The 13,624-nt window shown below is 35.3% G+C and overlaps 5 protein-coding genes across 5 annotated transcripts; 4 read left to right on the forward strand and 1 right to left on the reverse strand.

Annotated features, from left to right (window-relative positions):
- Positions 1-99: 99 nt before the first annotated feature.
- LOC17882912 (pectinesterase PPME1) lies at positions 100-1,845 on the forward strand. Its single transcript, XM_006289748.2, has 5 exons — positions 100-377; positions 482-757; positions 863-1,069; positions 1,150-1,388; positions 1,491-1,845. The coding sequence occupies exons 1-5, from the start codon at positions 174-176 to the stop codon at positions 1,648-1,650; spliced, it is 1,086 nt and encodes a 361-aa protein (XP_006289810.1). The 5' UTR covers positions 100-173; the 3' UTR covers positions 1,651-1,845.
- A 1,306-nt stretch (positions 1,846-3,151) lies between these two features.
- On the forward strand, positions 3,152-4,968 carry LOC17883262 (probable pectinesterase 49). The gene is made up of 5 exons (XM_006286766.2): positions 3,152-3,417; positions 3,612-3,890; positions 3,996-4,199; positions 4,289-4,527; positions 4,631-4,968. The coding sequence occupies exons 1-5, from the start codon at positions 3,211-3,213 to the stop codon at positions 4,788-4,790; spliced, it is 1,089 nt and encodes a 362-aa protein (XP_006286828.1). The 5' UTR covers positions 3,152-3,210; the 3' UTR covers positions 4,791-4,968.
- Positions 4,969-6,186: 1,218 nt separating this feature from the next.
- LOC17883515 (probable pectinesterase 50) lies at positions 6,187-7,918 on the forward strand. The gene is made up of 5 exons (XM_006289741.2): positions 6,187-6,481; positions 6,571-6,849; positions 6,933-7,136; positions 7,215-7,453; positions 7,593-7,918. Exons 1-5 carry the CDS (start codon positions 6,275-6,277, stop codon positions 7,750-7,752), a joined length of 1,089 nt encoding a protein of 362 aa, XP_006289803.1. The 5' UTR covers positions 6,187-6,274; the 3' UTR covers positions 7,753-7,918.
- A 1,761-nt stretch (positions 7,919-9,679) lies between these two features.
- On the forward strand, positions 9,680-11,992 carry LOC17883255 (glutamate dehydrogenase 2). Its single transcript, XM_006287486.2, has 7 exons — positions 9,680-10,037; positions 10,147-10,260; positions 10,432-10,728; positions 10,875-10,991; positions 11,088-11,338; positions 11,424-11,499; positions 11,584-11,992. The coding sequence occupies exons 1-7, from the start codon at positions 9,930-9,932 to the stop codon at positions 11,854-11,856; spliced, it is 1,236 nt and encodes a 411-aa protein (XP_006287548.2). The 5' UTR covers positions 9,680-9,929; the 3' UTR covers positions 11,857-11,992.
- Positions 11,885-13,114, reverse strand: LOC17881645 (cyclin-U4-2). Its single transcript, XM_006288584.2, has 2 exons — positions 12,765-13,114; positions 11,885-12,535 (listed from the first exon to the last, which is right to left on the reverse strand). The coding sequence occupies exons 1-2, from the start codon at positions 13,112-13,114 to the stop codon at positions 12,244-12,246; spliced, it is 642 nt and encodes a 213-aa protein (XP_006288646.1). The 3' UTR covers positions 11,885-12,243.
- Positions 13,115-13,624: the final 510 nt, after the last annotated feature.

A 13,624-nucleotide genomic window follows, 5' to 3' on the forward strand; every position in this document is an offset into this window, starting at 1 on the left:
ATAGAAAACGAAAATGAAACTTAAAATTTCCCATCTCTTTGACAGTATATATAACCCATGGCCATCTTCCCATCAAATCATCCAAAAACAAAAAACAAAAAAAAAAGGAAAAAAAAAAACTAAAAAAAACTTTTTTTTTTTAATAAAACAAAATAAAAAATAAAAATAAAAAAATGGGATACACAAATGTGTCCATTTTATTAGGCCTGTTGGTGGTCTTTGTTTCACCAGTGGTGTTCGCAGATGATGTGACACCAATCCCAGAGACCAAACCCCAAGTGGAGCAGTGGTTCAAGACCAACGTTGCTCCATTGGCTCAACGTAAAGGCTTAGATCCAGCCCTCGTGGCTGCTGAGGCTGCACCACGTACCATCACCGTATGAAACATTCTATATATATTGTCCCAAACTCAACCTTGTGGTTACAGTACTAGATATACATTTTGATACAAATATTGAAATATATGTAACAATATTTGCAGGTGAATCCAAAGGGAGGTGAATTCAAAACACTAACAGACGCCCTAAAGAGCGTTCCTGCAGGGAACACAAAGCGGGTGATCATAAAGATGGCTCCTGGTGAGTACAGAGAGAAGGTCACTATCGACAAGAACAAACCCTTCATCACATTGATGGGACAACCCAATGCCATGCCCGTTATCTCCTTCGACGGTACTGCCGCCAAGTATGGAACCGTCGATAGTGCCTCTCTCATTATCTTATCCGACTATTTCATGGCCGTCAACATCGTCGTTAAGGTACACATATATGACCAATGTATTTATTAGTCGACGCCAATGCAAAAACTTCTCTCTAGATTTCGGATGATTTAATTTTTATATGTTGCATATATATATATGTAGAATACTGCCCCGGCGCCAGATGGTAAAACAAAGGGAGCACAAGCCTTATCTATGAGAATCTCCGGAAACATGGCTGCCTTCTACAACTGCAAATTCTATGGTTTCCAAGACACAGTCTGTGACGATACCGGAAACCATTTCTTCAAGGACTGCTACGTCGAAGGAACATTCGATTTCATCTTCGGAAGTGGAACCTCTATGTACTTGGTACGTGAACCACCCTGTATCCCATTATTCATACATTTTAAAGAAGTCTGAAATCTCTATATACATGTTGAATTTAAAAGGGAACACAATTGCACGTGGTCGGAGATGGTATCAGAGTGATCGCAGCACACGCAGGAAAGAGCGCAGAGGAGAAGAGTGGATACTCTTTCGTGCACTGCAAGGTGACTGGAACCGGTGGAGGAATCTACTTGGGAAGAGCATGGATGAGCCACCCTAAGGTTGTCTATGCCTACACCGAGATGACCAGCGTCGTCAACCCAACCGGATGGCAAGAAAACAAGACCCCCGCTCATGACAAGTAAGTCCAACTTCACATTACATTACATGATAGAAATTAAAGCTTTGTGATGACCTAGCTAATTGGTCTGGTCACTTATGCGGGTTCGATCTAAAATGACAGGACCGTCTTCTACGGAGAGTACAAGTGTTCAGGACCAGGATCACACAAAGCCAAGAGAGTTCCATTCACACAAGACATTGACGCCACTGAAGCTAACCGTTTCCTTTCCCTCGGCTACATCCAAGGATCCAAGTGGCTTCTCCCACCACCCGCTTTGTAAACTCTTTAATATTATTAACCTATTCAGATTAAAACTAAAACTATACTTAATCATCACCGAAATATGTATGTCGGTGTATTTTCCTTTTCCCCTTTTTGTATCAGTTTCTTTTCCAAGAGTCCGATCTCTTCTTTGAATATCATGGAGGAGTGGAGACTTGTATAATTTTGGTTTCATTATAATAAAAATGTTGTCTCGGTTCATAACTCTTATATATTTGTTTCAAGTACGGATTCTATTGTTTTGATGACGCTCATATATTTATATTATTGAGATTTTTCTTTTCTTGGATATATATAAGACATGCTATATATTATCAATATTTATATTTTTCATGTTTTTAGAAGATAAAACGGTCACTATGTGGATGAGCATTATTGATTGCGAACTTAATTAGGTTCTATAATCATAAGAATAAGGTCGGTTAAAACAGAAGTCAAAACTGAATGTTTGTCCCATATCAGACATTTCTTGTAACTAATAACATCTTATAGTATTTTATTTCAAGTTTATAATATGATTAAAATTTTTTAAAGAAAATATAAATTATCATAAAACCACTTATGCCGATCAGGAAATAACTGGACTATCATCTCTTTTAATACCGCCAAAATTTATCAATGGTAGTAACTTTAAATCTATATACCATCATCTCTTACAATCAAAGAAAACTTCACCGCTTTGTATCACTAATTGTATCAATAATTTGTTTTTTATTTTTATTATTTTGAATCAGATCAAAGCAAAAACAGTTTTACAATGTACGTGACTCTTTAGTCGAAACTAATTGAAAGATTAGACTGAGATATATAAGCCATTACAAAACCAAAAAACAGAAATAACAACAGAACATATCGATAATTTGATCTACAATTTAATCAAATATGAAAAGGATAATTTAATTTTTTTGAATATACATCTATAAATAATGGACAAGTATTATGTAATTAACTACTTAGTAACGTTCCCCTCTGTATGTTACTTAAACCTATGAAGCAACTAACCGATAAAACAAGCTTGGTACTTTTTCATGAGCCTAAAAAGAGCTAGATGTTAAATTAACAATGCAGTTCCGGTAGTTATGGAATGCCTTTTAAAGTATTTGAAATCTTTGATCTCTGATTAATTATTAGTGAAATGAGAATAGAATAAATGGAAAGAGATACTATTGAAAAAAATAAGCTACTTAATTGAATCACACAAAAAGTGCATCAGAAATTACTATTTTATCAAGATTGAAATAATCAAAAATGCATAAAGGAATATGAACCACACAAACGAGAATTGTCTAAAGAAGAGGGCAAAATACCACAAACGAGAATTGCCTAAAGAAGAGGGCAAAAGACCACAAACGAGAATAGTAAAGAGAGAGATATATCCGGTCAGGCATGGACACGATCCCGACAACAAGTATATATAGAGCCCCTTCAGCTGCAAGGCTTCTTCATCTCTTCCATTACTAAAGTAAATAAATAAAAATATTTTCTTTTTATTTTCTTTTTTTATATATTTTTAAATAAAAATAAAATAATACAAAATTAATAATAATAATAATAATAAATGAAGGGTTACATTTCTCTGTCCCTGATTGCATTTCTTGTAGCCTTTGCTACACCGGTGGTTCTAGCCGATGATATAACTCCAATTCCCGCAGAAAAAGCCCAAGTTGAGCCATGGTTCAAGGCCAACGTTAAACCCCTTTCCGAGAGAAAGGGCACACTCGACCCCCTTCTCGAAGCTGCTGAAGCATCACCACGTATCATCACCGTAAGTGATTCACAACTACTACTCTATATAGTACTTACCATCATCATCCCAGTTTTAAATATAAAGAAACCTGATGATCAAAATCTAATAAATATACTTTAATCGTTATACTTCATTTCTAGTTTCGGATTATTAAAATCATTTTAACCGAATTAGACACAAATTAAATCATTCAATTTAATTCGAAAATGCAGGTGAATCAAAAAGGAGGCGGCGATTTTACGACAATAAACGCAGCGATCAAGAGCATTCCTTTGGAAAACAAGAAACGTGTGATCGTCAAGTTGGCCCCTGGCGTATACAAAGAGAAAGTCACAATTGACATAGGCCGACCATTCGTTACATTGCTTGGCAAACCTGGTGCTGAAACCAACTTGACATTCGACGGAACATCCGCTAAATACGGCACCGTCGAGAGTGCCACGCTTATCATCTGGGCACAATACTTTATGGCTGCCAACTTAAACCTGATCGTATGTATTACATTCTCAAATACTTTATTGATATTAGTATATATATAACACGTACGTTAAAGGATTAGTTTGTAATGGTTTTTTTTGTTTTTGTATTTCCTATAGAATACTTCTCCAATGCCGAAACCAGGTACACAAGGACAAGCTCTAGCTATGAGGATCAACGGGGATAAGGCTGCTTTCTACAACTGCAGATTCTATGGATTCCAGGACACTCTTTGCGACGACAGAGGCAACCATTTCTTTAAGAACTGTTACATCGAAGGAACCTATGATTTTATTTTCGGAAGAGGAGCTTCCTTGTACTTGGTACGTGTATACTTTTACTTATTTCGATATTTTGAACACATTTTATATCGCATGACTAATTATTACACCGTGTTTTGTTTTATCTATAGAATACACAATTGCATGCTGTTGGAGATGGATTAAGAGTGATCACAGCACACAATCGTCAAAATGACAATGAGCAGAATGGGTATTCGTTCGTCCATTGCAAGATCACTGGAGATGGAACCGGAATCTACTTGGGCAGGGCTTGGATGAGCCACCCTAAGGTCGTCTATGCCTACACTGAAATGACCAGTGTCGTCAACCCGTCCGGATGGCAAGAAAACAGGACCCCCGCTCATGACAAGTAAGTCTATATCAATTTCACTCTAAATCATGTAAATGTGCATGCAGTGATGATCTTGTTTTGAACCTTGTATTAACACTTGTTGACATGATGAATGATATAGGACGGTGTTTTATGGAGAATACATGTGCACGGGACCAGGATCACACAAAGCTAAGAGAGTGGCACACACACAAGACATTGACAACAAAGAAGCTAACCATTTCCTTTCTCTCGGCTACATCAAGGGCTCCTCATGGCTTCTCCCTGCTCCGGCTTACTAAATTAACCACACCCTTCATAACTACAATTCTATATTTTTCACTAAAAGAAAAATAGAATTGTAGGTTTTATTTTCGGAAAATCCTCTCCTTTTGTTATATATGATGGAAGAGTAGAGACTTGTCTAGTTTTGGTTTTATTGTAATCAAAATGATTATTATATTATATTGATAAGAGTTAATTAAACACATCTTTCGTCAATTTATTCATCAATTAAACTAAATGATCACCAAAATCCGGTTGGTTGGACATGAATGGTAGCGTGAATCAAATTTAATGATGATGTGAATTTGTGATTAAGGTGTGACAATGCGATTGAAATTATGAATTTATTAATATTTGGGGAAATTTTTCTTTTATTAAAAAGGGTGCATGTGTTTTACTAAAATTGCACATCTATGGATTGTGTCTTAAACAATACTAAAAAAACAATAAATATTACAAAAAATATTAATAAATTTAATGATTAAAGGGTCATTTTATTGGAGATATCTTTCTCCTTAATTAGTATATCTGCAAAGACATTTAAGACACAATGTCTAAGTTTTAAAACACCTGAATATTTTTTTAGATACATATTATATTTTAAATATATGAAGACACCTTCATAGTATGAGGGATATATGGAGATCGTCTTATACTTCAGTTCATATACAATTCCAAATCATGTTTTTCTCTCCAATTTTTTATTATCATTAATTTCAAATATTGATAAATCTATAATATTAGAGAATTGCGTTCTGATAAAAATAAATATTGTATGAAAATAAAAATTTATGACTTTGGAGGAAAATGATGTAAAGTTTTTTTTCATCTGGCAATGGGTACCACCATACACATGCACGTAGAAATAAAACAAAAAGGTTTATATAAAAAAGGTGTGAAAATCATTGACGCAGAGCAAACACCAAGATTTAAGTTACCACTGAACTAATATACACATGCACAATCAAAAACTTTGAAAAATGTCATTCGACCTAAAGCAAAAAAAAAACACCAAAATTCTAGTTACCACTGAACTAACTATTCATGTCTGATGTCTCACAAATTTACATCCAAACATAAATTGTTGTTTAGGTCTTTAATTTTGGTAAATTTATAAATAGATGATGCAACAATAGAGTTCTCTTTGGAGGAGTCAAATATTCAACATGTTGACTTTTGCCAACTGTAAAGTATCCTTTTCGTAGATGGTGATAGATGAATTTACAAATTTAACTACAAGAAAAATTACCAAATTTGTATTTACGACAAAACCAAATATTTAGAAATGCTTCAAGAAATATAAACCGCAAACGAGAATAGTACAAACAAGATCTGTACGGTCAGACATTTACCAAGCAAGACAAGTATAAAAACCCCTTTAACGCTTCTTCATTTCTTCCATTCTCAAAGTAAATAAGATTGTAGTAAAACGTAGTTTTTTTTTCTACCAATTCATTATTTTCTTTTATTTTGTAAAAAAAATAAAAGAAAATAATAAAAGATGGGTTATTACATTTCAATGTTTGTGGTTGCATTTCTAGTATTTTTTGCTTCGTCCGTGGTTCTAGCCACCGATACAGATCCTATTCCAGAAAACAGAGCTCAAATCTCGCAATGGTTCCAGACCAATGTTAAACCCTATTCCCAGAGAAAGGGCACGCTAGACCCAGCTCTCGATGCTGCTGAAGCATCACGACGTGTCATCACCGTACGTTACTATATATTCCGACTTTTGTTTGGTTTCAGTTGAGTGTGTGTGTTAATTCGAATGAAATTTTAAAAACTCATTGCATGCAGGTGAATCAAAAAGGAGGGGGAAACTTTAAGACATTAAACGAAGCGATCAAGAGCATTCCGACAGGAAACAAGAACCGTGTGATCATCAAATTGGCTCCTGGTGTATACAATGAGAAAGTCACGATCGACATAGCTCGACCATTCGTTACATTGCTTGGTCAACCTGGTGCGGAAACGGTCTTGACTTACCACGGGACAGCCGCTAAGTACGGAACCGTAGAGAGTGCAACTCTTATCATCTGGTCTGAGTATTTCCAGGCAGCTAACCTCATCATTAGAGTACGTGAAATATATTTTCGTTCTACGCTATTACATTACGTCAAAGATTGATTCCTACTAACCTAATGTATGTTATTCTATAGAACACTGCTCCAATGCCGAAACCAGGAACACAAGGACAAGCTCTAGCAATGAGGATCAACGGTGATAAAGCATCTTTCTACAACTGTAGATTCTACGGTTTTCAAGATACTCTCTGCGATGACAGAGGCAACCATTTCTTCAAAGACTGTTACATCGAAGGAACCTATGATTTTATCTTCGGAAGAGGAGCTTCCTTGTACTTGGTAACTTTATTATCTCTATTAACATGATATATATATAACACATGCTCTTTTGATCATACATAATAATGTTTATATTAGAACACGCAATTGCACGCTGTTGGAGATGGGTTAAGAGTTATCACTGCACACGGTAGACAAAATGCGAATGACCAAAGTGGATACACGTTCGCGCATTGCAAAATCACTGGAACCGGAACCGGAATTTATTTGGGCAGGTCTTGGATGAGCCACCCTAAAGTCATCTATGCATTCACAGAGATGACTAGCGTGGTCAACCCATCTGGCTGGAGGGAAAACCTCAACAAGGGATATGACAAGTACATAACATTTTATCATATATCATTTCATTAGTTACATATATTAACTCAATTAATTAACTAGGTACATTTAAAAATATATCTGATTATAAACTGCATGAATTTTCGATGATATATATAGTGTGTTGTGTGAAAACAGGACGGTGTTTTATGGAGAATACAAGTGCTTCGGACCAGGGTCACACGTAGAGAAGAGAGTGCCTTACACACAAGATATTGACCAAAACGAAGTTAGGCCTTTCCTCACTCTTGGTAAAATTCAGGGTTCAAAATGGCTACTTCCTCCTCCCAAATACTGAAAATTTTTCTTAAAGCAAAAAACTTGGCTGTGAGTTTGTAACTGTCCTTTGTTAGAGATCAAATGGAATCCATCTATTAATTTATTCTTTTTGTATTACTTGAGATACGAATACGATTAAGAGTTTTCTGTCTCTTTATATATAAAACTATAGTGCATCTCGCGTTTCAATATTATTATAGCCCTGTTTTTCTTCCTTCATTTAGTAAATCCTATAAATTAAATCTACACAATATACACGATATATATTTTTTTTTTTTTTTTGCGTAGAATATCAAAATCAAGTTAAATTATATATTCGCCAATCGCCAACCACTGGGGCTCATGATATGTTTTGAAGTAGAAACAAAAGAAACCGTCCTTATCTGTCCATGATATGTTTATTATTAGAATTTTGGTTTTTATAACAAAAGATAACGTAGAGACAAAAATATATATTAGTCATGCACTACACACATTGTCTAGATGTCATCAATTTTTTATAGTTCTATGTTTAACTTTTTTTTTCTATTTCCGTGTATTGTTTAAGTTATGAATTACACAGTAGCTAGCTTCTTCTCGCATTCGTTTTTGTCGGCATCAGCTAATATATATATAATCATATAGTCATGATGCATGCATAGTAAAATATATTACTCTTAATTAAAGACCTAATTAAAAAAAGGAAATTTGGATATGAACACCGACGAAGGCTCCGAGTAGCCGCGTCACAGCCAGGTCAGCAAAGAGTCGCCATCCAATTAAAACAAAACAAAAGCTTTCTCTACGGTTCAGGATAGCAACTTCTGCAACGTGTGCGTTCGAGTCTGACTAAGATACCGAATCTGGTTCCTACGATTTAAGACCATCCGATTTTTTAACGGCTTAGATTGCTTAGAACAAGTACGATGAACGTCACGTCCGCAGGGAATCACGTCTCCCTGAATAATGAACTTCATTTCACCACTCCTTGTTTTTCGCATCTCCTCGTGACAGCAATATTGACGGTCAATATTATTATTTTCGGTTTCACGTTTTCGTGACAATATAATACATAAACAACATATTCCCTATAATGTCAAATGTTTTAAATAATTACTATGTTGGTCATATTCTACAGTATATTCGGATTTATAATTTCACATATTATGTCAAGATGTTCCTAAAATACCCTTTAAAATAGTCTTCCCTTTTTTTTTATAATAATCGAAGATTAATGTCAGTTCATTGCACTAGAAGATATAGATGCATGTTTCAAACGTGGACCTTATGTAAGCAGGTTCCGAATGTTTATCCATAATTTGCTGGACTATATGATCTGTATGGTAAAATTGTATTCCCAAATATTAAATGTCTGATAAGTCATACTACTATGTAGAACATAATTTTATGGGAAATGAGAGTCATATAACACCGTCCCTAATAAAAGTCTGTCCCAGCTTCATCTTTATTGGGGACTTCCACCTACGTCCTGAACCCAGTAAAAGTTTTAAAAAGAAACCAATCATGATTTAGTTTGTTTAGCCTATAGAAAAATATAATATGAATTCATTTTACCATATTAAATACAAACGAATAGATCTTTTAAGATGTTGTTATCAAATTCTATTTTGTTTATATGGTCAAAATAAGTTTTTACATAAATCATTTTTTCCTTCATTTTTGAGGTTATAATTTTGACTTGTCCTATATATTTATATATATATAGGAAAATTGAAACTGGGATAATTAGTCTTTAATTTTTCTGACCAAAAATAATTTTTTCTTTCTAAAAGATTATATATGTTTGACTTTAAAGAGATAGATGTCAAAATAAAACCAAAATCCGAAATAGATAATTAGGGGTAAAAGAGTCATTTAAGAAGATAAGTTGATGTGTTGTATAGTCATCCGTCTGACGTAGGATATGTCAAAAATATCCAATCTCATTCAAATTACGCTTTCTCTTCTCTTTCCCCTACAAATACTCTTTTCTTCTTCTTCCCAATTCCAATCACACACAATTACAACATAAACCAAAATCCAAGCTTTTTCTTACCTTTTTCTGTTTTCCCCCATTTCAGTTTGGTTGATTTATCCGATCATCGGATACAAGTTGAAACCTTGGATCTTTTCGATCACTTGGATTTTGGTTTTTTTTTCTTCTTCTTCCCATCTGAGTTTGTAATCTCATTTCTTTTTTCTTTAGTGAAAGAAAGCATGAATGCTCTAGCTGCAACGAACAGAAACTTCCGTCATGCATCGAGAATCCTGGGTTTGGATTCCAAGATCGAGAAGAGTCTTATGATCCCATTCAGAGAGATCAAGGTTTGACTTTTTCCTTTTTCTCTTTTGGGGTTTTGCAACTTTTTTTTTTTTTGTTTTTGTTTTAGTCTCAATGGTTTTGGGGTTTTGATTTGGAGTCTTTGGATCGCAGGTGGAGTGTACGATTCCTAAAGATGATGGAACTCTGGTTTCTTACATTGGATTTAGGGTTCAACATGACAATGCTCGTGGACCCATGAAAGGTGGAATCAGATATCATCCTGAGGTTGGCTTCTTCTTTCATTTCCCAAGCTCTTTCGTTGTCTCTTTGGCTAAAAATCTTACCTTTTTATTGAATCTTAGCGTTTGAAATCGAAACACTTTGGTGGGTTTACTCTGTAATTGGTTAATCTAGGGATCTGGAATTTAAAGGGTTGTTTTTGTTTTTGGTTTGAAGGTTGATCCCGATGAAGTGAACGCACTGGCTCAGCTGATGACTTGGAAAACTGCTGTTGCAGACATTCCATACGGTGGAGCTAAAGGTGGAATCGGGTGTAGTCCTCGTGACTTGAGTTTGAGTGAGCTTGAGAGACTCACTCGTGTCTTTACCCAGAAGATCCATGATCTCATCGGTATTCACACCGATGTGCCTGCTCCTGATATGGGCACTAACGCTCAAACCATGGCTTGGATTCTTGATGAGTACTCCAAGTTTCATGGTCATTCCCCTGCTGTTGTCACTGGAAAGCCCATTGTAAGATTCTTATTACATCATTCATTTAAGTTGGTTGAATCTGATGGTTATTCTCTGGATTTGAACTGGTTGATTATTCCATGTTTGTGTGATTTACCAAAGTTTTTAGCTTTCTGGGGTTTAACTGTTGGATCACCTTTGTGTAGGATCTTGGTGGTTCACTAGGTAGAGAAGCTGCCACAGGACGTGGTGTAGTCTATGCCACTGAAGCTCTTCTTGCTGAGTATGGAAAATCGATTGAGGGCTTGACATTTGTTATTCAGGTAAAATAACTAATCAGCTCATCTCAGATCTCAAGCTTAATTTTTGTATCATATGATGAGAAAGAGAAGTTGATAGATTTGTATAATATGTCACAGGGTTTTGGGAATGTTGGAACATGGGCGGCGAAGTTGATCCACGAGAAAGGCGGTAAAGTGGTTGCAGTAAGCGACATTACTGGTGCAGTCAGGAACCCTGAAGGTATCGACATCAATGCCCTGCTGAAACACAAAGACGCAACTGGAAGTCTCAATGATTTTACTGGTGGAGACGCTATGAATTCAGATGAATTGCTCATTCATGAGTGCGATGTTCTCATCCCTTGCGCTCTTGGTGGTGTCCTGAACAAGTCAGTACAAAAAACTTCATTCATACTATCTACATTAACCTTAGATATTCACTTTCTGATTCTTAAATTTCCAATATTTGCTCAGAGATAATGCTGGAGATGTGAAGGCAAAGTTTATAATAGAGGCTGCAAACCATCCAACCGATCCAGATGCTGATGAGGTAATGCATCGATAACACAATAACACAGAGACCCGTCCCTAAAGCCTTTGAAAATTCTAATCTTAATCTGTTTGGTTTTGGCAGATTCTGTCGAAGAAAGGAGTGATTATACTTCCAGACATTTACGCAAATGCAGGAGGAGTGACTGTGAGCTACTTTGAGTGGGTGCAGAACATTCAAGGGTTCATGTGGGAAGAGGAAAAAGTGAACTTGGAGCTGCAAAAGTACATGACTCGAGCCTTTCACAACATCAAGACAATGTGCCATACTCATTCCTGCAACCTCCGTATGGGAGCTTTCACTCTTGGAGTTAACCGAGTCGCTAGAGCCACCCAGTTGCGTGGTTGGGAAGCTTAATTTAGCTGAATCCCCCATTTATACTCTGTTTTTTTTGCTTCATTGTTACTGAAAATCATTGAGCTTTCGAAATGGAAAAGAAAACAAAATGGATTGAATAAACTAACAGATTGGAATAAAAGATATTATTGCATTCTATGATCCTCCTGCCCAATCCATTTCTCCAAGCAAAAAAAATTCAAGTAGAAAAGTAAAAAGCACAAGTTTTAGTGTTTATCTCCAGTTGTTGCTTGCTTCTTCATTATAACTATTAAGGATTCTGATTTTATCTTCTTAAAATACATTTGTAGAACAGGAATACATTTGAAGTTCCCAAAAAGTTGTTACATATACCTTCAAAAGGTTTCATATGTAACATATCAAAACATGATCCATTATACTAATGTATCAAACAGCAGTGGTGACTTGACTATTACGATGGATCGATTGTGAATCTTCGTCATATAAATGCATTAGAAGATTCCTATGAAAATTTCTAACCAAAGAAGAAGGCTCTAAAAGCGGAGAGTACATCGTCCTCATAACCATCTCTCTTTGTAGTGAAGAACAATACTCGTTGTAAGCAGAACATGTCACATTCAATTGGAACCCTACTCCAAATAAGAAGTCCACCTCTAACAAGTTCATCTCCTCTGTGGTGATTCCTCCAATTTTTGCATAATATGCATTATTGTAACACCTACATTTTTATCAATTTCAGATCCTTTGTTAGAGATGAAATGTCTAATATTTCAATATGTCATCAGTCTGTCTGGAAATAAGCTTGCATGCATCAGTCTGTTAATTTCTTTTTTTTTTTGTATAAAAAAAACTCTAATGTAAGTACAGAATATTAATGTTAAGAGATTAGAATTGCCATTCTAAAAATAGTTTTAAGTAAATCTATAAAAAGAGATGAGAGAACTTACAAGTCATCCATGAACTTGGCAGAGATCAAGACGCTGGTGATAATGAGCCTATGGACATTACGAGAATCAATGGGTAGAAATGGCTGTTTTTGTATGAACCGATCCAAATATATATAAGCGACTACGTAACACGAGTCGCTACAATTTGCATACTTAAAGATCCTCTGCATATAGCTTTTGATCGATATGGTAGGTTTGGTCAGTGCAGAGAAAGCTGAGATCCTCTGGTGTTTTTCGAACGGACGGCTCTCATCGTCGTTCATCTCCGACACTCTTTGTAGTTGAGATGCCATAGCCGTTATGACATTTGGCAAAATGATCTCAGCCATCGGTTCTTGATCGTGAATCATATCTGATCAGCTATTGGAGAGAGATGTGTAGGCTTATTACATGGACCGAGTTTGTTTTGTTGTCTCTTCTCTTGCCTGTCGGTTTGGATGTTTATATAGAAGAAATTATAGTATTTAAATGTATATGTAGAAAAATGCTTTTACATTAGTCATCCTAATGATTATTGGTTTAACTACAAAATTCTTCAATAGTTATGATTATTTTTTTTCTTTCTTTTTTCTTTTATCGACAACATGGATTAATAAAAAGTTACTACGTAAGTATTCCTTTCGATTAATGGTTTTTTTGGAATTTATTCTTAGCTTCAACCACTAAATTTTTGGACCATTTGGCTGGCATATCCGAGACACACTGATCGGTTCAGAGTCTTATTAGACTAATAAAATTATTTGGTTTATAGATGAAGGCTTTTAATATATAAGATTGAAAATATAAGATTATGAAAAGTAATTAAAGGCCTATTGCCTGACATTGAATTGGATTATTTTGCCTTATAAATTACGTCGGTG

This window comes from Capsella rubella, unplaced genomic scaffold (assembly GCF_000375325.1).
Source record: "Capsella rubella cultivar Monte Gargano unplaced genomic scaffold, Caprub1_0 scaffold_6, whole genome shotgun sequence".
NCBI classification, from domain to species: domain Eukaryota; kingdom Viridiplantae; phylum Streptophyta; class Magnoliopsida; order Brassicales; family Brassicaceae; genus Capsella; species Capsella rubella.

Coding starts and splice junctions, on each gene's coding strand:
- LOC17883255 (XM_006287486.2), top strand. CDS start 9,930: ATGAATGCTCTAGCTGCAACGAACAGAAACTTCCGTCATGCATCGAGA. Junction 10,038..10,146: donor TCCCATTCAGAGAGATCAAG/GTTTGACTTTTT, acceptor TTTGGATCGCAG/GTGGAGTGTACGATTCCTAA. Junction 10,992..11,087: donor GCTTGACATTTGTTATTCAG/GTAAAATAACTA, acceptor AATATGTCACAG/GGTTTTGGGAATGTTGGAAC.
- LOC17881645 (XM_006288584.2), bottom strand. CDS start 13,114: ATGATTCACGATCAAGAACCGATGGCTGAGATCATTTTGCCAAATGTC. Junction 12,536..12,764: donor GCCAAGTTCATGGATGACTT/GTAAGTTCTCTC, acceptor ATAAAAATGTAG/GTGTTACAATAATGCATATT.
- LOC17882912 (XM_006289748.2), top strand. CDS start 174: ATGGGATACACAAATGTGTCCATTTTATTAGGCCTGTTGGTGGTCTTT. Junction 378..481: donor CTGCACCACGTACCATCACC/GTATGAAACATT, acceptor CAATATTTGCAG/GTGAATCCAAAGGGAGGTGA. Junction 1,389..1,490: donor AAGACCCCCGCTCATGACAA/GTAAGTCCAACT, acceptor CTAAAATGACAG/GACCGTCTTCTACGGAGAGT.
- LOC17883515 (XM_006289741.2), top strand. CDS start 6,275: ATGGGTTATTACATTTCAATGTTTGTGGTTGCATTTCTAGTATTTTTT. Junction 6,850..6,932: donor CAGCTAACCTCATCATTAGA/GTACGTGAAATA, acceptor GTTATTCTATAG/AACACTGCTCCAATGCCGAA. Junction 7,454..7,592: donor CTCAACAAGGGATATGACAA/GTACATAACATT, acceptor GTGTGAAAACAG/GACGGTGTTTTATGGAGAAT.
- LOC17883262 (XM_006286766.2), top strand. CDS start 3,211: ATGAAGGGTTACATTTCTCTGTCCCTGATTGCATTTCTTGTAGCCTTT. Junction 3,418..3,611: donor CATCACCACGTATCATCACC/GTAAGTGATTCA, acceptor TCGAAAATGCAG/GTGAATCAAAAAGGAGGCGG. Junction 4,200..4,288: donor GAGGAGCTTCCTTGTACTTG/GTACGTGTATAC, acceptor TTTTATCTATAG/AATACACAATTGCATGCTGT.